Source organism: Athene noctua, chromosome 2 (assembly GCF_965140245.1).
Source record: "Athene noctua chromosome 2, bAthNoc1.hap1.1, whole genome shotgun sequence".
NCBI classification, from domain to species: Eukaryota; Metazoa; Chordata; class Aves; order Strigiformes; family Strigidae; genus Athene; species Athene noctua.
The window spans coordinates 148,273,958-148,298,940 of record NC_134038.1 but is presented as its reverse complement, the minus strand read 5'-3'; the positions used below and the strand labels follow the sequence as shown (position 1 = coordinate 148,298,940).

Genomic DNA, 24,983 nt, shown 5'->3' with positions numbered 1-24,983 from the left:
AGAAAACACACGTTTGTTTTTCATGAGGATATCTTGTCTTTGCCTGCCAATCATTTCCCCCAAGTTGTTTCTACCTTATTAAATACTTGCTCTCGTACGTTGAATTTAGAATGGACCTTAAACCTATTAATAAAATGAACAGTGGGAACTGTTGCAGCTTTGTCAAATGAGACTGAGAGGAGCTGAAAGAAATTTAAAAGAATTAGTGTATGTGCTGGTCATAATAAGATGGGAAGGGAAAAAGTCAACAGATGCAAAGAACTACACTTGGGAAGGAAGAAATAACTACCAGCCTATAGTAAAAAAGAGAATGAGTGGGTACGTATCTTCCCTGAAGAAGTGGCCTGGGGGTTGCTGACTATTTGTTTGCAGTGTATTGCAATGTGATGTCATTCCAAAAAGGTAAATATTATAGGGCTTTAATCTGTAATCATGGAAGATAATTATTTTACTATGTTTGATGTGAGTGATATCTCAGCTGCAGCACCAAATCCTGTGAGAACAACTTAGAAGGCTGCAATAAAAAAAGTCTTAAACATTGACCATAAGGTAATGATTGAAGGATAAAAGAAATGAGTGTTTTTCAGGGTGGGAAGATGGTACTAAGATAAACGATGCATAAGAAAATTCTGCAGGGAGATGTGTGAATGTTACCTTTTTACAAGTTGGATTTTCTTTCTTTTTTGGTGTGCTGCTGCTTAAAGAGTGTATCAGTGGAAAAATCAGGCCTTTTGCCCTCCTTCCCAGTCTTATGTAAAAAGTGGCTGCTTGACTGATCTTGTTTCCATCTTGTAAAAGGACATGTCTGTTTTTCCAGATTAAGGAAGTAGACAGATTTCATTTTCAATGGCATGTTCTGTGCGTTTCCTTCTCTGTCCTTTTCCAGGGCGAATACTATATACTTGGGTATATGCTGCCTGTTTTTTTAGGGAATATTATTGTTCCCTGTATGAGATCAACCCTGCTTGTTAAATTTATGAATAAAGAGACGGGTCCAAAGGCCTTCACAAAAGTGCACTTAAATCTATTCTAGTCCTTTTTTCTAATCTGAAACGAGGAGAAATAAGAAGTAAAAGTACAATAAGAGAGTTAATCCTATCCTCAACACCCGAGTTTTGCTTTTTATTTGGAAGTTGTTTGGTATGATTGGGACGATTTTGGAGATCTGTGTTAGTGTTCCTCTTATAGAATGAAATTATTGAAGCTTAGACATGCAAATAAGCTTTTTTATTGTACTATAAATAGGGCTACATTAATTTTACATCTTGTAAAATACAGAAGTTGAATCAACAGAAGGAGTTGATATGCTTCTGGAAAATGAGACAAAGCATGTATTTTAACTTCTAAAACAATCTTATGTAATTCTACAATATTATATATGAGATCTTTGAAAAACAGGAATGCAGCAAAAGGGATGTCCTTTACTCAGGACTTATGGTCTTCACTAGCTTGTACAGTGTCTTTGGGAAGTGCTGAACTTGAAATTGCTACTCAATTCTGGACCAGTCTTTCTTGCTTTGGCCCTGTTATTTGGAAACAGTGTCTGCATGTTGCAAGTAAGACAAAATGTACTCCTATATTTAACATAGTGTGATAATATTTGGTAATACTTGATTGTTCTTTTCCCACTGTTTTTTTCTCACAGTAAGAATAAACAACACGTTGTTTCCTCCTGTTGTTTGTTATGGCTGATTTTTTTTTTTTTTTTTTTTTTTTTAGACAGCATAGAGAATTTCAGTATAAAAGAGATTATAGCAAAGATGTCTATTGAGCACCACAGTGACATGCAAAATTCTATTAAAGTAGTAAAAGCAACTGTGTAGGTCTCCAAAATGACACATGTATTAAATGTTTATTGTGAAATTAGACCTTTACCCCTTTTTTTAAAGTCTTGGTAAATTAAAATTGGGCATGGATGTGGAGCTTTTTACTACCAAAACCCCTTGACTTTTAATATTCAAGCTGTTTTTGTATAGCATTGAACTGAAAAGGAGCTCAGGAGCATTACTTTCCATCATACTGTAATTTTTTTTGTTCAATATTGTTCTCTAAAATCAGAGTTTTGTTTATATTAACGTGATGTTAATAGTCCAGTTCATGCTGATTTAAGGAATGTTATATCAAAACTAAAATTCACCATGCATTAATTTGGGAGGGTTGATTTGTTATGTGTTGCTTTTTGTGCAGAATTATTTGAGATCCTACTTCTTTATTTGGGCCATAACTTATCATTAAAGGGGTGCTTTCAGCTGATTTTTTTTATTTTAGTAAGTGATTTTTATGGTAACCTAAGTGTGTGTGGTCTTGAAATTGAATTCTGTTTTTTAAACTATGCATATTATTATCCTCTTAGCAATTTGTGATAAGAGCTATGCTTGCAGAATTCTTTACTGCAGGTGGTTAAAATTAATGGGAACATAAAGCCAAGTGACCACGTCACACTTCATTTTAGATTTTAGCTGTCACTGAACTAAATAATAGCAGCACACTTCATCTTGGAATGGTGTTTATTTTGGCTGAGAATGCCTGACTATTGTATGACCTCTGCCAGTGTTACCCATTGTTGTTAAAGAACCAAGAATTGCAGTATGTAGTAACTTATATTAATTATTTGAATAAGTTTAGGGAAATTAAATGGAGCTGATCGAAAGAAGTCTAGAGAAATATTTTTTTCCATAATTTAAAAAAGTGAATAGAGGAATTTCTGATCCCTTTGAAATGTGGTGTTTGTTGCAACTTTTGATACTCTACAGTGACTAGTCATCAGCATGTGTTTCTGAACATCTGGTACAGTGAGATCCAAATTTCTTGGGGCCTTCACTAGTATGACATCTATTTGATGTGCCAGTGGGCAATTCCAGAATTTGGAAAGGACTGCTTTTTGGTAAGATGACAGTCCTACTGCTTCTTGCATGTTCTTTGCCATATATAAATGTGGTTACCATTTGATTTCTTCAGGAATTATGCAACTAGCTGATAGTTCTTTGCTTTCTTCCTTACAATATAGGAAAAATCTAGGATATGCACCTAGAGCTTCATGGATTAAGGTTTACTTGCAATTTGATGGGGCTGCAGTCATCCGTTTCTACGTGGCTGCTAGGAGAAAGAGATGATTCTAAAACATGTTGGGGATTTTCAAGCGAGAAGCGAACATCTTCAGGTCACTGTAATATTTGGATAGTAAAATTAGGAACTGTGATTAGCCACTGTTAAGGAAAAAGAATGCTGTTGTCTGTAGAGAAGTGTTTGTTCTGTTACAGAATAATAGCACTGCACAGGCAGTGTTGTAGGTGAAAAAGCAGATGCAGTACTGAACCACTTGGGGAAACATTCAGACTTCTAGGACTTTCACACATGTGAACACAGAAAGACATACATTAAGCTGTGAGTGTGTTGATGGTAAAACTTTGTAATTAGTGTTCAAGCTGGTGGTAGGGGAAAAACTGATGATTTTTGTTCCATGCCAAATTTTACTTTTCAGCTTTGAAAAAGTCAAGTTTTGCGTTCTATTTCAATTTTTTGATACTCCTTTTGTTTCACTGGATGTTCATAAAAAGGTCAAGGGATAAGAACAATCTAATGCCAGTTCTAACAAAAAGAATGGTGTAGCTCTTGATGTTTTGCATAGCATTGAGGTTACAGTTGTGTTATATGGTTGTATGTAAAAAAAATTGTTTCGGATCCTTGAACAGATCATGCGTAAACAGTGTGAAGTATGCACCTCTTTGTGCATTTAAAAAATCCTGCTAATTGAAGCATTTAGTGAATTATGTGAATAATTTTGATTAGTTTTATAAATGTATATGTAAGTAGGGAAAAATGCTTTATATTGGATCTATTCCTTTCTGTTGCTTTCACTGACGGCTCTCATTTATTTTGGAGTATAGGAAGATGAGAGCAAGCTTTGTGACAAAGATGACCTTCAGAATTGCATGGCTAATAAATACTTGCTTTTAGAGGTTGAAAATGGTCTCATCATGCTCACCTAACTAAATTATCATGTTCAACTAACTCAAGGGTATGGATGTAGGATGGACTGATAAACTATGCTAACTTCAGTCTTTCTGGCCTAGTAATGTCGGTGCTTTATCAGTGAGAGGCCTGATAACCGTGGACTGTTGCTGTGATAGCACTGCTGATGTCTGTGCTGCTGTGTCTTTGCTAGTCTGTTTTTCCTTCTAGACATGTTTTAGTATAAAAGGTAGCTTTGTGGTGTTTTCTTTGTGGCAGTTTGTGGTTGATTCTTCTAACTAGAGTCTTCCTGCACTTCAAAATTGCTATAGTAAATATGCTCTATAGATTTCTGCATTGGACTGATCAAGAAGTTTCCTCTTGGTAGTTTATAGGTACTGCAGAAAGTGTTTAGAGTGTTTTGCTTTTGAAATCTAAGTATCCTGCGTTCTGTTCATTTGGACAAATAATATGGTGGTACAGTGAGTGGCAAATTTGTGTTTTTTCGCTTCTCTTTCCAGAGGAGGAACCTCTGTTAGTTTTTTTTAGTTTTTTTTTTTTCCTGTGCTTGTGTTTAAAATATCTTCCTTCCACCCCCCACTATACATAGTAAATTAAAGGTAAAGGATCATCCTTTTGGTCATCTTTAATCAAGTGCATTGTATCATATATATGAAATAGGTAGTCTGTAACTACAGATGGATGCTGGTGAGATAATGAGATACATTACTTAATAAGTTACACCTTAATACCACTCCATCCATACTTTATATGTATTACACTTTCATTTGTCTGCAAAATAATTGTCACAAATTTCATTTTAATTAGCATGGTGTGGAAAACAGGGACTAATGTCTCCACTCCAAAACAGATAATGAAAAACTGTTTGTAAAAAATGCAAACCAAAACCATAACTGTTTCTCAGAAAGCAACGATTTCTTCTTGGCTAGCGTTATGAAGAAAACACGGCAGAAAACCTTTGGGTCAGTTCTGTGTCCACTGAAGTCAGTAGAAAGTGGATAAGGTCTTAAATCTTAATTCAGTTGTTGATACTTATTTGGCTTAGAATATGCTTGTGTGAGTTATACTACAGCTACTACTATTTAACCATGCTTAGAAACACTTTTTGAATTGAGAAGTGTTGTTATACAAATTGCTGTTTCGGGTATGTTTAACAGCTTAGTTGCAGCTGAGTTGGCTGATCTTGACAGGGTTGCTCCCAGCTGTGTTTTAACAGGAGCCATTATAGTTTGTTTAGGAGCATTAAACCTGTAATAGTGTAAACCAGTTTCACACCTAATGTGAGGGCTAAAGAGTGCAGCTGCAGATGTTACTATTGCAGTTTCTTCTGAATTGATACTGGCTCCGGTTCTAGAAATGTGCGTGCCTCGTACAGTATGAAAATAACCAGTGCAAGCATGTAGAAATGTTCTTCTGACTGTTCAGCAATGTTACTGTGATTGGCTGTTACCCATATCCTTGCAGACAAAAAGCAAATTTAGAGCATGTAGAACAGATGAAATTATTTGGTATCTTCTGTGGCAGTTTCTTTGGGGGCTATTTTACTTGTCTGTAGAAGTCTCATCTCCTGTGTCTGTTTATTCTACCTGAAGTTAGTACTGCAAAGATCAGTAAAAGCATGTCTCCTGAGGGATAAATAGGATGCTTAAATCTCCGGGAGTGTTAGTCTAGTACCTTCCTAAGTAGTAAATGTGCATGTGATTATAAAAATTATTCAGTAAATAGCATTAACTGTCTTACTTTTGGCATGAGGAAATGTAAATTATTCTAGTACTACAAACACATAATTACTAAATCACAAACTTGAATTGAATGCTCTCGTGTTCTGTGAATCTTTGCCTTGTCTTTGAGGTATCTTTGAGATCACTAAGGGTGCATATGTTACACCTTCCTAAACTACACCTTGTTCTGTGCATTTGATTTTGTATGCGTGCGAAGGTTGAGTCATCCTGGATTCCAGATGCTTAGGCAGAGAGAATTAAGGTTGCTATGGGAATCATAGAGCAAACTTTCTGCTAAAATTCCACAATTTGTCCATGCAGGTTATGTCAAGAGTGAACCTCATTCGTTATTTCTGATTATTTTTTTCCCCCTTCCAAATCTGAAAAACATAAATGATGCAAACATTAAACTTTTCTTTCAGCCTGTAGCTTAGTAGTAATTGAGCATGTGTAAAGACAACCATTTTCAATCATTTAATAAATGGCAATTTATAAATTAGAGATAATACAGTGCATATTATAGCTACATTCAGAGACTGCTGCAGCACTCATTTTCTTAAGCAATTGCAGAGAAGCTGAGATTACTTTTTACAGTTACTAAAATATTTCATTAAATTTTAGGTAGATGGTAGGTTCCCAAAGGAGCTTGAGAGGAGTCATATTTGAAGGGAATTCAGTCTCCAGTATTTGTATGCCTTCAAAACCGTCACTTAATTTTGTACATAAACCAGAATTCAACTGTTCTGTTTTATATACATATATAAACCAGCATAGCGTATCATAGTTACCTACATTTTTTGAAAGCTACAAGGCTCTTTACTTTCACAATTAAAGCACAAATACTGCAGTAGATTCAATTTACAGTTGACAGTTTGAAAATGAAGCTTTAAAGAAAACATACTTCACTAAATCTTTTCTCAGATTGGGGATCACATCGCGTGGCTGCTTGTTTAGTGGTCTTTCTTTCAGTGCGGGTTTCTGGGTGGCTGCATGGCACACCTTGAATGTGACCAGGTGCACTTACCTCCTGCACCTCTGTTTATAATGCCAATTACTGCTTCCAAGATGCATAGACTATTTTGTTAACCCACACTTAAATGCTATTTTTATTAAATTAAGTAGAAGATATTTTTGAATGTTCTCAGTGGTAATAGATGACAGTGTGATATTAGGTGGCCAGCCAAGTTTCAGATATTAAGTACAGAAAGTACTTACGTAAACGCCCTCCAGGAGAAATTAACCATAGAAGTGGCTCATATATTTTAAGTGTACCATTCAGTTTACATTATTATAAGTGTTTATCGAGGGACTTGCTATAATCTTCAACTACTTGTGTAACACCCAAAGTGCTGCATAGTACACTAAGAAATACAGGAAACATTTTGATTTTACAACAAATGGGAATGGTAAACACTATAGCTCTCATCAGTTACTTAACAAAGACCTGATCTCTAGCAGCTTTTGCTACCTTCCTATTGTTATTTCCATCTCTAATGCTTGGCTTGCAGTTTTTGAATGCTTTAGAAACTGTGTGTTACACAGCTGCTTTTAAGCAGCTGCTTATCCGCTTCATGTTTGCAGTTCTGATCTCTGACAATATGCTTTTAAAATATGGCAAATAGCATCATGGCTAGCAATATTTCATCCAACAAGCTAAACTGAACTCTATCTGCCTGAATTTGACATATACTTTAAAGTAGCTTTGTATTATAGGTACTAGATGTATATCTGTAATTGATTAATTATGTTTAATTTTTATTATGTTCATGTATTTGTCTCTGGTCCAGGAAAAATGGTCCTGTGTTCTTGCACATACTGCTTAGCATGTTCTTCTGATGATATCTGCTGTGTTCTGGAATGACTGCTTACAGCTTTTTCTGACGGAGATTCCCAGTTATCTGATTGCAGTTTTACTGGTAGGTTTAGACTGGCAGACATAAAACACATGAATTTGTGGAAAAGTTGCTGTATAAAAGCAATTCTACCCTATGTCATAAATTGGCTACTCAGAATCATGGTAGTGTATGTTGAATCACTTCAGTGCTGTGAATTTAATGATGTCAAACCAATTGACAGTCAGTTTTGGGACATGCCGAGAAGTCTAGGGTGGATTTGGAATGCTTTGTCACAAGTCATAGAGGTACACTTTATTCAAGGCTCAGGAATGGCAAGATTAGATAGCCTTGATAGTGACAGTTTGCTTGCTTTTCAGAAAACAGGAGATGAATTGCCTGTAGGATAGGGAACTAATATCTACTTTGATTAAAACTGAAGGTCATTCCAGTGTATACTGCACACTTGAGAGTTCTTTAAATGACAAATAAAACTTTATTTTATGCTCGGACACTACAAGCTAGGTGGCCGAGAGGTGGGTGAAAGGAGGTATAAGCAGTGCTGGGAAAGGGAGGAAGCAGTTGAAATTTGGATAAGTACTACATAGGATATTGGACTACTCTGGCAGTATGTGTGTTTATATATTCCCAGGTGGAATGGAATAATTTTAAAAAAAGAAAAGAAATTTAAAAAGATTCAGAGTTACGTTTTCGAGCACAATGTTGCACTGGAACACTTATCTTCTGAAGACTGATTTCACTTGAAGTACAAAACCCAGGTTTTATCAGTAGTATGCTATATCACAGTAAACTAATAGAATTTTCCCGTGAGTGCTGATGTTGACTTAATGACTAGCCACAACCTTTTAGGTGCTCTTTTGAATGATTAAAATTCACAAATGTGCCTTAATTGCTGATAATCAAAATACACTTTCCAGCTCAGCACTATAGCTATTAACTTCACCAAAGTGATCCTTCTGAAATCCGTAAGAAAAACTGCTATTCGGAAGAGCCCATAGAATAACATCTGCTTGTAAGGAACGTTTAATCAGTAAACCTAATGACTTTCCTTGCAGATTTTGAGGTCATTTTTGTAGTAAAATTGCATAAGAATTCTTTCCCACATGGTGTTTTATAAAGCTGCGTTCTCAGTGCTGCATTCTGTGGTTTAAAATACAGCAGTGTGCTTCCTGCTTGGCTAGATGGCAGCCAATTGCTGTCCAAGATTTACTTGAACTTGCAAGCTCCTTCCTTTTGCTTCTCTAAGTTTTGGTCCTGGATGACTGGAAGCAACTCAGGGTGGGGAAAACAGCCTTGGCAGCCACTGTCTGCTTTTTTTTTTCCCTATGGTTCTACCTCAAGGTTGCAACACCCTGCTCCTATTGACTTACCATTTACTATCACCTTTGATAATAAATGGTAAGTCTTAGTAGGTGACTGTTAGTAGGATATGGTTAATATAGCAGGTAGATTATTAAAATGCTCGAGAAAAGAGACCTAGCACTTACTAGTTGTGTTTTTGTAAAAACCTTATACTGGTAGCAAATGTCATGCATTACCTACACGTGTGGGTAGTAAGTAAGTAGTAGTAGTAGTAGTAGTAAGTATCCACAGGGAGCTCTAATGCAAAAGGCAAAAAAAGAGAATCTGTCATGTCTCCTGCAGTAGACTCTGGTCCCCAGACATCTCCCTCCAGTGGCAAAATGACCAGTGCTAGATTGATACTGATCATTTTGCAGGAAATGTATTAGCCCAGTCACTGATTTGTGGGGAAAAGTAGTGCTCATTGATATAGTTTGTAAGAATCATGCTCTTTCACTTGAGTATTTGTTATGGCAGATGCTTTTACCTAAAAGCTTTAACTTCTCCCCTAAAGACTTGTGAAGTAGCTCCATGAAACACTCCTAAGACATTGTCAGAGGAATTTTCTTTTCCTCCAGTGTTTAAATACTTTCTTTGTGAACATTCCTCATCCATAGGGAAAAGAACCTGAAGTTTATCTTGGTTTGGAACAGAGAAGTGTTCTCCTCTTCAGAGCTTAAGCAGCAAGAAGGGATTCTCAGAATAACTAGCAAAAACTTGCTTTTTTTTTTTCTTCCCCCAGCCATTAAATATGAAACCATTCAGGGGGAGCTGAATAACTCAGGGTATTGATTAAGATTAAAAGCATTCTCTGGTTTAGAAAATCCAAGATCATCTGTCTGTTGAAACATTCTCTGGCCATATTTGATCTTTTCATCCTAGTCCATCTCCATGGACACAAGGTCTTTTCTGTAATTTCTCCTTGCTCCCCCTGCAGTTTCCTTTGTCATTCACTAACTCGTGCCTCAGGTGAGAAGGACAGATTGAATACAGAAAGCATACATTTAACCTTAAGGCTGGAACTGTGGCCCTAAAGAAGTGTGGTAAGGAGTCTGCCTGAGTTAGCAAAGAAAAGCATCTTATTTGTTTTGGCCTGAAGTAGGTGAGCTGTTTTGCTGAGATTTCTGGAAACATTCCCAGGGATCCTTCCAGAGCTGTTAGATCCTCTCTACTAACTAGCATGTGTGTTGCAAGGGCTGTGAACCATTCTGGTGTCTCTTTACTTGCCTGATTTAAGAAGCGGAGTTTTGTAGAAACTCACCGTGGACCGTCAGGCTGTCCTTGGGAGTGTTTTGCATCCAGATAAAGTGTCTACATAAAATGCCAGAGAACGCTGACAGTTAGAGATGTCATACACTCTTATTTGAAGATAGATCTCTTAAGTGTAATCTTGTCTTTTTCTCTTCTGAGCAGAGAAATGCTTTTGTAAAACAGATAGTTAGGTCAGCTCCTTTTGCTGAACTTCTGCCTGTTTTAAAGCATTGAAGAAAAGGAGCACCTTCCTCCCATATACCTGAGTTGCAACGGACTGAGAATTTCTTGGGAAGGTAGGTTGCTTTTCCTTCTCTGATGCTGGAAGGAATTTTTAAGGCTTCTAGACCCATCAACAAAAAGGACTGTTCACCCCTTTTTCCTCTCTCCCCCAAACCAACAGTCTTATGGGTTAAAGCAGTAGTATGCAGACCTACAAAATACAAAGTCTAATTATTGTAGTTGTGCAACTAACAGCAAGGGAGTTTGGAGGTGTGACTAATAAGCTACTGGTTAGTAGACTAAGGAGTAAGAAGTCTGTAGTCCATCAAACAATTGATGTATGTTGTTTACACAAAATAGAATGATATTATAAGGATGTGCAGCGAGTGTCCAAGAATTTAAAGATGTAAAATATTAATTGAATGTGTAAAGAATGGAGAATAGGATCATGTCTAGTATATGAATAAATTAACTAGGCAATTTTGAAAGTGCATGACAGGTGTCAGTAAATAACAGCTGCTCCTTGGAGTGTAGATCGTGTGCTGAGGTTCCCGGAGAGCTCATAGCCCCTGGAGCTGGTGATGATGACCAGTGGAACAGCAGTGGTGTCAATGGAAGCAGCAGACTGGAAAAAGTAGCCAAGTACAGGAAACAATTGAGCCAGACTGCCGCCTTTGCACCTTGTTTTCTCCTAGTTGTCTTCGACTTGGCTTTTAGAATCAGCCCTGATGACATTTGCTCTCTGTTCTGTAAGGTTTTCCTCACAAGGAACCACCCAGTGGAGCTCTTGATGAGAAGGCTGAGCAAAAAAAGCCAAAACAAAACCCCAAAGGAAATAATCCTTAGATGAGACAATGACAGTAGTTAGCAGCTGGGTTTTCAGTTTTTCCCTTAACAGAGATTATGTGGACTCCTGGTTAGGGTAAAGAGAACAAAATAGTGGATGGGAGTGGGTGGAGCTTGTTTTCATTCTCCTCCAAGGGGAGAAATAGAATTGTGACAGCAAAGGCAAGGACTGAAAAGAAAAAGAAATGTGCCCGGGTGATTAGCTGCCATCCTGATTGTCAGAGGTATTGTTCTGTTTGTTCCGTCACTTTTTGTGTCTTGGCAAATTATATGCCAAGTGAAAATTAACTTGCTTCTTTGAAGCTTCATTGATAGGATGTACGTGTCTAAGCCTTAATAACTATTATATAACAAGTCATTCCAATTTTACTGTTCATTGTTTTCTTCTTTAAAATAATTGAGGTCAAGCTGGCTGCTACCCTGAGGTGACAATAATGGAGAATTATGTGTTTATTCTCTGTGATGGGAGGGAAGCAGTAATCAAGAAAGGACAATTGATACGGATGTTATTATCTGGTTCCATCTTTCGAAGATGCTTTCAGAATATCTCACTTGGTGTTCTAGGATCCTTCCTTAAAATATATTTTCTCATTAACATAGTAATGTTCACAGAAACTACTGTGGGTCTTCATCCACTTAGAAGCTATTGGATAGAATTCCCTTCCGTTTGCATCTCAATGAGGTTCTTTTAGGTCAAAAGCTCATGTTTTTTTGTAGACAAAGTGTACAGATATGTTACTTGTGGAACTTAAGCATGTTTGTGGTCATCTGATCTTGTACATGTTTCTACACTAAATGCTTGTAAAGCTGAAATGCAAAATTACCTTTATAAGAGATTTGTGTTGTATATTGAAGTACTTCTAGCAGCAACCTCTGTGTATAGCTCTTTCACTTTAATTCTATATTAAGCTGTAATTTTGCCTTCGTAGCTTGCATGCTGTTGACATAATACCATTAAAAGATCTATGAATGTAACTTTGCTGAAGAGAGAAGTCTATAAATCCTTATAAGAAAACTTCTTTTGTCAAGTAGTAAGATGCACATAGCAAGTGACCTTAGGTAGTTTGAGAATGCTTTTCAGAAGTTAAACCAAGGCAAATGTTCTCGTGCTCTGCAATGGTTAGGCATAAATGCTTAACTGAAAACAAAAATGCATTAAATTGGAAAAAAAAGATCACTTTTACTGCAGTTGTAGAAATCACCTTAATCTGTCAGACTTCTCAGTTGGAGAGGTATACCTTTTGAGCTGGTGACTATTGGTTTTTACAGTAGTCTTTTTGCATGTGCATTTATGCTCTTTCCTCTTTCAGAATAAATAGTTGAAAGTGGAAAAGCTTCATGGAAATGCTAAGTGGGAACTGTGAACTTGTCAAATTAATGATTGGTATTGCTTTAGTGACACTGGAGTTCCAGGCATCTGTATCTTACATTTTTATATATACTTGGTACGTGTATATATATATATATATATAAATACTTTTACATATATTGGTTGTCTGTTTTAACTTTTAATTTTTACAGTATGACAGTTTGTGGTGGTGTTGATGAAATACAGGTCAAGACTACAAGAGGAGTCATTGCTCAAGGTCAGAACTGATGACTATTAGGTTTACATGGCAACCCAATGTATTGGGTTTACAATGACTTAGAAGGTTTTTATTTTTTATGTGTGGACTTTCTTTTCTTCTGTTACTCATCTGCTTTTGCTTTTAAGAAAAGCAGTGTTTTATATTAAAGAAAAAAACAAACCCCTGTGCTATATGCTTGTTTCATGATGAGAACCAAGTAATGACTTAAAATTTATTCTAGGGTGGTTTGAAAAGCTGGTCTTTCCTCATGTCCATTCCTAAGGTCTCTGATATCTTTTTCTTCTGGTACTATTGTCTAAAAGCAAGAGACTAGTATTTCTAGAAAGTGTGTGTGTGTGTGTGAGAGAGATACTGTGTTTTCATATAACACTTTTTAAACAAACAAACCAACCACCCTACCCCCCCCCCCCCCCCCAAAGTGAAGAAGCAAAATGGCTATTTCCCAGCCTTTGAATGCCGTAAACTTGTCACAAGGGCAGCCTGACATAGAGTTGGTAAGAAAGGGATCCATGTTGCATTTCTGTTACTATTTAAATGTCTAAAGCTTTTCCCACAAAACTGTTTATTTTTACAGTTGCTGGTTTTCATATAAGCACTGTGTTGTTTATTTTCCCATGTTTTTAATAATTGTTTTCAACTTGCATACAGTCAGCAAAGGAAAGCATTTAAAAATAAAAATCAATGCATTAAAGCTTTCAGAGGAATTGCCTAGAGATAAGTAGGCAGACAATGTGCTGCTAGTGCTGGTGCACAGAGAATACTATAGTAAAGAAAAGGAATTATTAAGTGATGGAGCCAAACATCTCCTTGATGAATGATTTCTAGCATGTCACAGAGGAGCTTGATGATACAGAATATCTGTAGGTTCTCAGTGGTAAGAGTATTTTCCTTTTTCTCTGGAGTGTTTTGGATTTTTTTTTTTTCATACACATGGGTATGTGTATCTTAATACCTTCTATAAAAGGATTCAATATGTGTGAAGATCAATACCAAGAAAGGAAAATGATGTATGTTTAAATTGCTCATGTGTGTATCAGATTGTGGCTGGGGAGGTCTGAAGAATCTTCCTCAGGTTTTATATTCCAAAAGAAGAGTAAGAAGATCTGAATTATTTAAATTGTTATATAGAAAGGTGGGATTGGTGACACTACTTATTTTCTTGACATGGCCTGTGTGACAAAGGGAGAGTGTCTGCTTGCCCTTTGACATAAGATAGCTGGTGTCATTCATTCATCTTTTGCTTCAGGGTGCTTGAAATCACTGTGCCTTGGGAGATGCCCCCAAGACAGCTGTGGATCGACTAGTTTTGTAGATGGCTTAAAGCTGGTGTTTGCTTCAGGTTGTTGTAATGCGCTGTGCTAGTTGGGTGTAATCCTGTAGGATCAGTAATTCTAGAAGGAAAGATGTTCTGATTATTGTAATATCCCTCTGGTCTGGAGAAACAGACTTAGTCCTATTAGTCCTGGAGTCTGCATAATAAGACTATTTCCACTAAATAAAATCATGTCAAAAGCAGTCATATGCTTTTCCCTTCAGGTGTAGCTATTCGCTTTTCTTCCTTTGAAGTTTCTATTTACCTTTGTTTTAGGATGGGAGGAAAAATCTTTAACAGTTTATTTTACTACTTAACACCTGGGAATCTGTCTCTCTAGTTTCAAAAATAAATTGAAGCCTTAAATAAAAAAAATATATTCAGGTTTTGTAAGGTGATTTCTCTGCATGGAAAATACTAATACATCATCTAGTATTTTAACAAAATATTGAATTACTGTTATTTTTTTTCTTCTAGCATAGAAAATAGCACCTCAGTTTTTCATTGTTATTTCATAAATAAATTGTCAACAGCTAATTTTAGTGTATTTACTGTATGAAAGGATGTTCTTCTTATGTCTGGAATGCATTTCTTTGCAATCCTAGGGTATCTCATAGCTTTTTCTGCCTATCTTTCACATACTGTGGGTGTGACCTTGAGAATATAGTAATTTCTATTTACCTATTTGTTTGGCATCTTGTCACGTAACTATTTGGTCCCATACATCATGGTTGGCAGTGCACTCAACAGGAAGATCCAGGATGCGCAATTTCTGCTGTAAAGGAGTAGGTAGCCATTGCTGTGGCTGGGATAAGTAGGGAAAGCAATCACACAGGATTTTAAGATCCACCAGAGAGAGGAGGAAGCAGGCAGCAACAGAAGCTGTGAATTGGCTGTTTTGGAGCAAGTGGTAGAGAGCAAGTGACCTACTGAGGAAAACATCAGTATGATTCCAGTTGCATTCAGTCTTCTGTGAGAGTGTCACTGGGTGGCAGGTTTCTTTGAGGGTAGTTTTGTTTCAGAAGAATTGTATTGGGTTTGTGTGGCAAGGTTTTGGTATTGGGGGGGCTACAGGGCTAGAAGCTTCTCCCATGTCGGATAAAGCCAATGCCAGCCAGCAACAAGATGGACCCGCTGCTGGCCAAGGCCGAGCCCATAAGTGATGGTGGTCGTACCTCTGGTATAATGTATTTAAGAAGGGGAAAAAACTGCAGCGTAACAGCAGCTGGGAGAGAGGAGTGGGAATACGAGAGAACCAACTCTGCAGATGCCAGGGTCAGTGAAGAAGTAGGGGGAGGAGGTGCTCCAGGCTCCTCCAGAGGTTCCCCTGCAGCCCGTGGTGCAGCCCCTGGTGAGGCAGCTGTGCCCTGCACCCATGGAGGGTAACAGTGGAGCAGATCTCCCCCTGCGGCCTGGGGAGGACCCCACGCTGGAGCAGCGGGATGCACCTGAGGGAGGCTGAGAGCCTGCACTGGAGCAGGCTCCTGGCTGGACCTGTGGCCTCCTGAAGAGAGGAGCCTACGCTGGAGCAGGTTTGCTGGCAGGACTTGTGACCCTATGGGGGACCCACGCTGGAGCAGTCTGTTCCTGAAGGACTCACGCTGGAGCAGTTTGTGAAGAACTGCAGCCCGTGGGAAGGACTCAAGTTGGAAGAGTTCTGTCTCCTGAGGGAGTGACCCCGCGCTGGAGCGTAAAAGGAGAATGAGGAAGAAGAAGCAGCAGAGACAGCATGTGATGAACTGACTGCAACTCCCATTCCTCGTCCTCTTGCACCACTTGTGGGAAGGAGATGGAGAAATCAGGAATGAAGTTGAGCATGGGAAGAAGGGAGAGGTGGAGGGAAGGTGATGGAGTGATCCACCTGTCCTTATCTTGACCCACAAGGCTTTTTTTGTGTTTTTTACTCCCCCTGTCCAGTTGCGGAAGGGCAGTTAGAGTGGTGTGGTGGGCACCTGGTGTCCAGCCAAGGCTAATCCACCACAAGAATATGGATAATACCTGAGAATTTCTGGCAGGCTAAAAGGTCTGTATCTCCTTCAAGCTTCAGGAGCAGCCGTTAATAGGGAACACATAATGTGGTCTGCTTGTTCTCCTGCTGCAGGCTGGAGAAAGGAGCAAACCGTACATATGAGCTGGTCTCTTCCTAGACTGAGGCTTTCTCTTACTGAACATTTTGCTGTTAGGTAAATGCAGGCCTACTAATGTTAGATATATATGCATGCATATAATTCCTTCTAATACATGTAGTCCTGATAGTTCTTTCAGTTTTTCTATTTTATATCTAGCATAGAGTTGTATTTGAAGTTTGAGTGCATTTGTTGGGAATATGCATTTTTTTCCATATTACGAAAAGCTATTTATAGGTGAAGAGGGGGTGCCGAAGCTGAAACAAGAATGGAAAGAGAAGTGGGTTAAGACTTGGTGAGGAGATGGGGGCAAATGGTCTTTGCTGTTGTAAGAAATAGAAAGCTACTACTTTGAGTTGTCTGTATTTGCAAATGGGGGGGGTGGAGAGCTGTAAGGTACAAAAAAACCCCTGTGTAAAAGCAAGGTCATTCAAAATTAAGCAAGTTATTTCACTTTGGAAAACGAAAGTTAAATATTAACTTTCTCAAAGCTTTTCATTCTTGTTTTGAAACCAGTGTAGTGTGTTGATAAATCAAGCACTGTACCTTCCCTCCCCCCAAGCTACAAAAAATCAGACCCACGAGTAAGAGGATAATGCTGTAGCTGCATGGTCTAGTGTCTGTCCTGTTAAGGGTTAATGTGTTTTGTTGTTTTTGTATTAACTTTTCTTTGATTTACTCTTGTTGGAACCACGACCTTCAATTCTTCTCAAATCTTTTGTCAATGGCTTTTTAGAAAAAAACAGTATTGGCAAACATGTAAAAAAAGTCCAGTTATTTCAATAATATGCGTTATTTCCTTCCCCTTTTGGCACAGAGTTGTTCTGTCACACTCTAGAATAGAGGAGGTTCTTCCTTTTTGTTCTGTTCATTCAGCACCTTAAGCAGAGTGGTTTTGATCAAGTTCCAGTACTTTGAATCCTACGCAAAAGTTGCTGTTCGTGGTGTCTTCTGCTTTATCAGGTCTGTAGAACAGAGGCTGGTATCATGACAATAATGTGAAGCTAGGTAGAACAGAAGCGATGAATCAAAAAGGCTTCTTTAAAACTATCTTAAGTCAGCTAGACAATAGTAAGTCTCAGAGCAATACCTTGTTTTGGATAAAGGGAGAATAAATAATTGCTTTTATTTAAACTTCTCCTAACCTAGGAAGAATACGGTTGATAGAAGCCTGTAAAGCTTTGGGCTAGGTGATAACTGCAAACATTCAGTTAATTTTCCAAATGTTTCCCAAGCTCTGGTCAGTTTGTCTTATGCTCCTGTCTTAGCTGTAGAAGAATATAGTTGTCCTCTATTAAGGGGGAGGGGAAAATGAAAATATCTGAAGTTTTCAAAGTTTTATTTTGTATTTTACTTCCTATGGAAGAAAATATTTGGAAATGTAAGCTGTTTCTCACAAAAAAAAAAAAAGAAAAAAAAGAAAACTAGTCGCTTAGAAATGAAAATAGAACCCTTACATCCCTGTGAAGCATGAGAACATGAGGTTTTCAACTTCACATTCTTAATCAGGATGGGAAAAGGGAGGAAGCAATTTTCAATACAATTGTTCAGTCTTCCAGGGAGATGATCTTTTTCCTCCTAGCGTTCCTTCAATTTGCCTCCTTGAGCTCTTTTCCTGAGGGGGAACTATTTGCATGAGCGTGTGTCTGTGATGCTCTTGTTTTTATTTTAGCTTTGAAGCAACCCTCTGTGCTGTGGAGCTCAGTTACACAGTGTGCGACTTCTCAAAGCAGAGCACTGCCTGGGGTTCTAGTGGTTCCCTAAAGCTGGTGGTCTGTGTCACCTTCTGACTGATCTTGTTTTCTGTCAAAGGGAATTAAAATCTACTCTGGCTTCTACTGAAGCACTGGCCTCTGTTTTAAATGTTGACTATTACGATGTCATTATTGTAACCTTCAGCAAGGCATTTAGCTAGATTTCCTTACAAACCTTGCAACAAGAGCTTTTCGCCTAATTCTGCAAGGATGGTTATTTGCATCTTTGAGTTCAGTTTGCTTCCTTGCCTTTCAGTGTGTTCAACATACAGTTTTTAAGTCAGTCTATTTACCATAGTGTAGAGAGGCTACAGGAAGAACACCATACTGTGAAAATATAATAATGATAATATAAAAGTGACAAAGTTAATAATATATTTTTACAGTATAGTAGCTTGGACAAATGGAGCTTGAATCTTTATTGCTTACAAAGTCCTCAGATACTTTTTCTGAAAGCTTTGGATACCTCAAGTATGAACCTATAAGTTTTTTGAATAAGTTTTTTGCAAGGTAAGTGTAAGAAAAGAGACTTGTCATGAGCATGTATAATTTCCAACAGGCTGTAAAAATGGAGAGAGAAGTTTTAAACATCTCATTTTTTCTTTCAGCTTTAGGAAGGGTTTTGGAAACTTGCCTATTTGTTTAAAGAACAGCCTGCTCAATAACATTGTTTTTATCTGCTATACAAGCATGCATTTTGTCTTCATCTGGATGGTCCAAATCTAGAAACAGATTAACTGTCTCCTTGACAGCTGCTTTCATATTTGACAGTAAATACGTACTCTTAAGTTGCATCCTATTCTAATGTCCGTAAATTTACAAGTTACCTTATTTTCTAAAAACAATTCCTTATTGATGCTTGAGAAATGAGAGATGTTTGTTCTTAAACTGTGATTAGATATTTTATGTAGGAAATAAGGAGGAGGGACAGTGTAGCTTCCTTGGGTGTCTCAGATCCCATGTAAAGGAAAGACAATCTAAGCCTAAATTAGTAATGGAGAAGGAAGTAGAATTTTCATACTTTTCTTCACGAAGACTTTCAGAAAGTATGAGTCACGCTATTAAACCTACTGTGAACCTACCTTTTTAAGAGACTATTTTCTCTAACATAGTCTTGACATTTTTACAGGCCTTTGGTAGTCTCAAGCCCTTCGTTTTTGTAGGTAAGTATATGGATCAGAACATTAACATCCATTTGTGGTAGTTCTTCACATTTAGTCACTATATCAACCCATAAGAATTTAACAGCTACATAGTGATATTTTATATGACAGCAGGTGTTTTTGAACCTCTACAGATGATGAGCCAGGTTGAGGGACAACAGAAGAATCTTGTACAAGCCATTGAAGCTCTCCCAAGTTCTGGGCCCCTTTCTGCCTTGGATCAGGACTTGCTGCTTTTAAAAGCTACCTCTGCTGCCACCCTGAGCTGCCTTGGAGAATGCCTGACTCTGTTACAGCAAAGCATGCATCAAGTGGGCCAGCATCATAACAGGACACTGTCATCAGGTGAGCACAAGCTCTCTTGGGTATTATTTTATGTGCCTTGGGTTTTTTTATTGTAATACTGAAGCAGGCAAAATTAACCATTTCTCAGAGGCAAGTTGGAGGGAGCAGCTTGTAAGCTTCTACAGCCTCAAGTACAATTTTTTTTTTTCCTTTGCTTAAGAAAAAATACAAAATCTATTGAAATCAGAAGAGAGGATGAAAAGATGTTGTCCTAAGTCTTAGGGAAATCAGGTTCTCAAGACAGCAAGACAAAGAGAAAGGGAGAGCATGGAGAACAGGTAGATAAGCCTATGTTTTTAATGACAGTGCAGAACCTGCTTGGTTTTGCTTTTGGTTTTTTTTTTTTTTTTGAGATTGAAATCACAGTACAGATTTGTTTGATAAAAATGCATGTAATATTATGCAATGCTACAGTGAAAAACATGTTTCTGGTTTTCTACATGGAAGGATGCTGCTGAGGCTGATTTATTCCAGTCAGTGGTTGTCTTTAAATCTGGAGAGAGTTCTCCACACCGCTATTTAAAAAAACAATCTGTGGCAATTCTTATGAGCCTAAAATGTCAAACACTGTGTTCCTGCATTGAGCTCTGCAGGTATGAACCTCTCGGTCCCATGTAGCTCAATTTTTTCAGTTCACTCAGTTCTACATCTCTGTCTGTAATGTCAGAAGTTGGACCTTTAGCTTTCTGAAAGGGTCATCACTGTTTTTGCATACACAAACTGCACTGCCTAGTCTAAGAATAGGAGCAGGATTTGATGTAAGAGGAGTATCAGCAGCAGAACTCTGGATATGGGGTGGCTTTCTATGTTTTTTTTCAAGTGCTTCAACAACATCCCTCCCAGCTTGTCCTTACAGTAGATTTATTGCAGGGTGGGATGTGCCCTCCGGGCTGCTGAGGCAGCTAGATAGGAAGCTCTCTGAAGAATTCCCATTGTGGGGAGAATAGAAATGTGAGAGGGTCAGGTCAGAGTAGGCAAATGGTGTAAAAAGGCTTATTGGAAAAAAAAAGATAAAAACTTTGACACCTATACTAATGGTATATCATGACTTCACCACATCCAGTTTCTGAGATACTTCATAAAGGAACATAAATGAACAAAAAATTTTTTTTAACTTTCTGTATTCTGGTTTTCTTGTAGAGAATGCAGAAAACCTTGCACATATCTAAATAGTAATGAAGAAGTGCATTTAATTGAGTTCTTTAATATAATTTCATTTCAGGAGAATGATTTGGAGCAAAGATGAAAAGCATCCTTCAAAGAAAAGTCACTTTCTAGTTTCAAAGTCCCTGAAGGTTGCTTTTCATGTCCATGTGATCTAAGTGAACTGTTAGAGATAGATGACTTGAGTTGTACATGTCCTTGAATCTGTGTCCAAATGATCTTCTGTTAAATCAGTGTCTGTATTTTGACTTGATAATGATTTTTGAGGATCTGTGCTCAAGAATGGAGGAAAGCAAGCATAACATTAATAATTGCTGAAAGGGAATTGCATATTTTTTGAAAAAAAGCAGAAAGCCATGGCTCTAAAGTACTTAATAAAATTTAATAAGTGTTTCTGTTTGGTCTTCCTAAGACTTTGAACTTCTATGAGAATCCTTTCAGGGATCAAAATTCTGTAGCACTGGTTCACACCAGCATCTTTGGTGTAACAGTGAGAACTTGAATGCAAACAGTTAATTCTTTAATGTGTATGTGTGCTTATTCTTTAGTATGTAATTAAAAAAAAAAAAAAAAAGGAACTAAAAGCTGCTGAAATATTTAGTCCCTTCTCCCTGACTGAAAGAGTCTGTGAAATGAATTTTTTTTTTCCCTGGGCTGTGTTATGCAACACAGTTGCCTGAAAGAACCTGGCCTACAAGTCTTGATTACTGATTTTCCTGCACACTTAATCTTGTCCAGGTGTACTTCGATAGACTTAACATTTCTGCTGAGTCAGTAGAGTTTCAGAGCCATCAAAGCTACATAAACTCATACATAATCAGACTAACACCTTTAAGTATTATTCTAGCAAACTATATTTCTGGGAGATAATATATGTCATTTTGATCCTGTGTGCTCCAGGTGCATTTTTTTAATTTCATACCTAGAAGGTGCAACCAAAAGATGACCTTTACTGTCACCTGTTGATATTGTCAGGTGAAAATTACTCTTACTAGTCTAAAAGTCATGTTCATCTGATGGTAAGTCTCAAATACCTTTCCCATGAGATGTGATGACCCTGTGCAGTTCATTGCCAAGTGTTTCCATCCCAGTGCTGTCTCATTACCTGTTACATAGGGTCCAAGATACTAGTGGGCATTGTGGGGCAGGATTCACAGAATTTTGTAGAGAGGGACTAAACCAGGAATTTGATAACTTATTTTCTGGCTTCTGACTTAGTGTGTGAAAGCAGTTCAGTCCAACAAAGCAGCACAGTCCTGCTCATGTGGAGTCTGAGAAGTAATCAGTGGTTTAGCTTTGGTGATTTGAACTTACCCTTGAATTTACCTTCCTTTAGCATCCAAAGCTCTCACTATTATGCCATAAAGAGAGAGAACTGCCTGGAAAGTAGATACTTTCTCCAATTTCTCTGTACCTTTGCTCTGCTTGTGTCCTTGAAGTTTTTATGACTGATTATGCAAGAATTGCTGACTTCTCTGTGCACTGTAGGCCTTGCAATCTTAATGCTTCTAAAGCAAGGACTTAAAGTAGCTGACTTCCTGACCTACTACTTATAGAATGCACTCATGAAGATTATAATTAAATAGTAGCTATTTTAAACAGATTTACAGACCTTTATTGTTTTAAACAGAAAAAAAGTCTCTTTACATGTAAATATTTTTGTTGCTTTGTGTTCCTGTAATGTGAGTAGAAGGAAGGCAGCTTGCATTCAGTTTAGTGAACTCTTACCCTACATGTAGGATTAAGAATCTAGGATTCTGTAGGTCTTGACTTTAAATATTTTCAGGGCATAGTTTAAGGATAACATAATTTTTCCTCTTCATTGTCGTGTTTCTCATGAGTTGTCAGTATTCGACCTCAAGCCTACAAGCAGACATGAAGATTAAAATGAGGTCTTCAATCTTGTCTTGAAGGGTAGTCAGTATATGTTTTATTTTCATTCTAAAGCTGGAAGGAAGGGGTTTTGTGATTGTCTTTTTTGTTAGTGCTTGATTTTGGAAATGGATCAAGAATAGTCAGTGAAGGAAAATCCTGTCTGTGTTTCTACTTTTGAGTAAAGTAATGTCAAATAATGTCAAATTAATTTCTAGCTGTTGTTATTAGAGGTATGGGTGTTGATCACTGGCTAAATCAGTAATTTTTTTTTTTTCTTTCATTGAAAAATGTGCTGGAGAAGGATATTAGCTGAAAGTGTTGGCTACGTGTCACGTGAGTTGAGGATGAGGGACTGCGTCTATACAAGCTTCTTTGGGTTTGGGAATTTTGCTCTTTTTGTAGGAGGCAGAAAAACGTCAAGGATTTTCTTACTGGCCAAGAATGTCACCACTTAGGTACAGGTAAAGTATTTGCTAATCATCATTAAGTGCCTTTTTAAAAGTTTGAGTTCATTTAGCATGCTGGTTGGAAACAGATACCTTTTAAAATAAAAATGTGGAGAAGAAACTTTTGTCTTCACTTCAAACTTCTAATGTTATTTTTTTGGGTCTGTTTATCCTTTGGCAAAAGAGTATCTCTAGAGCTGACTGACGGCAGTGGTTAATGTCCTTCCCTCCCAAACTGCAGAACAAACTTAAATGTTTGTTTTAAAGTAGCTTTACCAGTTTATGTTGTGGTTTAAGTCTGTTTTTTTAGTTGTTTTGGCAGACAGAATCCTGCCTTGTAGTAAAAGTCTATACAGATAAATCTGTTCTTTTAGTCTACACTTCACATTAGCCATTCATTTACTGAATAAACCATCTCCCTGATAGGAATTCCCTCCTGTATTTTTCTGTTTCTCACTTGCCCACTTTTCCAAAGTGTAACATAGAATGTTTCTTTTTTTCTGAGGATTTTCTTAAAAACAAAGGCCAAACCCATCCTCACTGTGGATTTTCTGAAGTTCATTTGAATGTGCAAATGCTGCTTATTTTGGGTCCCATGGCAGCAAATGGATTGAAGGTTAATCTGGAGTTGGGGGGCGTGTGGGGGTGTGTGGTGTGGTGTGTGCATGTGTACTTGAACTTTGTTTTAGTAGTTCTCTGTTGCCACCTTTTTGGAGAAAATAAATGGACAAGAAAGAAAATCTAGATCCTTTCAATTTGGTGATAAATGACAACTTTGCATCTCCTGCAGCTGATGGCAGGAGGAAACAAAAATGAGAAGAGTCCTCTTTCTTGTTTTACACTCCCCTATGCCCCAATGCCTGTGGGTACAGAAAGGTGAGGAAAGAAGACAGGGAAGAACATAATCTTTGTTACTGATGTAATTCACTAAATTCAGCGTGGCCAGTCAGGTCTATGTTAAATGCATTGTCACTGGACTTGCTTTTGTGCACAATAATTTGCTGTTCTATCTAAATGCTAATACATTATTCCTTATATGTTTTTCTCTCTTTGGAAGGTAATGTTATTTTCTAGTCCCTGCACAGCGTTACCAAATACAATGTTGTTTTTCTAATCTGAAAAGTAGATGTGCAGCTGTGACTTGCTATTGCTAGTTCAGCCTGCTGTAGGATTCAGCAGAGAGATGAAATTGTTGCAGCCATACCTGGTAGGGGAAGGAATCCAGATCTAATCTTGGTCTCTCCTCAAGGCCTACTGTTGGGGGTATTTGTTAAGAGTGTAGTTACAGTATATTGTAGAAGTTTTATCAATAGATGTTAGCTTACAGTTGTGCCAGGAAAAAACATAAGGGTTTTTTTTAGTTTATAAACCAAGACCAGATGACTTGAAAATCGAAAGGTTTTTGGTATAGACTTGAGGTAAGTGTTAAGCATGTTTCATGCATCAGTTACCATGCAGAAACGTAGTTTGAAGGTGTATCAGGTACCTAGGAACCAACAGAATAAAATTATCCTCCTTGCTTAACTGAAAAATCTCCAATAAGCCTTCTCTTTGGGAGGAATTTCCCTCCCTTCTGCTGTGTGCACCTGTGAAAGGGAAGCACATTTCTCCCGAGGGCCTTTGTAAGGGATACAGCCTGTTGTGCTATCTGAAATATAATAGATGGGGTTTTGTGAGCTATAATATTGCTATAGGTCAAGGAGAGTAGGTTGTGTCTGAATGCTGTACTCTCCTTATGTAGAAGCATTCTCCTGTGCCTTTGTGGGTTTTGTCTGCTTCATGTTCAACTGCTGTTGAGGAGAAGAGGGAAAGCAGCTCATTTTTGGGTATGTTCTGTAAGAACTCTCATTTTGTGTGTACACATGCACTGAATTTCCAGAAGAATCGGGCTTGGGTTTTTACTTCTGGAACCATAGAAACACCACCATGCAGATAGAAGAGACCTGGATGATTTTACTAGTTGTGTATGTGGTATGTCTTTCCTAATTTTTGCATCGTTTACT

At 37.7% G+C, this 24,983-nt stretch overlaps 1 protein-coding gene across 2 annotated transcripts in view; it reads left to right on the top strand.

Moving 5' to 3' along the window:
* Positions 1 to 24,983, top strand: part of OSBPL10 (oxysterol binding protein like 10) — a 120,176-nt gene that overhangs the window by 49,853 nt on the left and 45,340 nt on the right. For both annotated transcript variants that reach the window (XM_074900582.1, XM_074900583.1), the window contains exon 5: positions 19,285 to 19,495. In XM_074900582.1, coding sequence (XP_074756683.1) covers positions 19,285 to 19,495 — 211 coding nt within the window. The remainder of the gene's footprint in view (positions 1 to 19,284; positions 19,496 to 24,983) is intronic.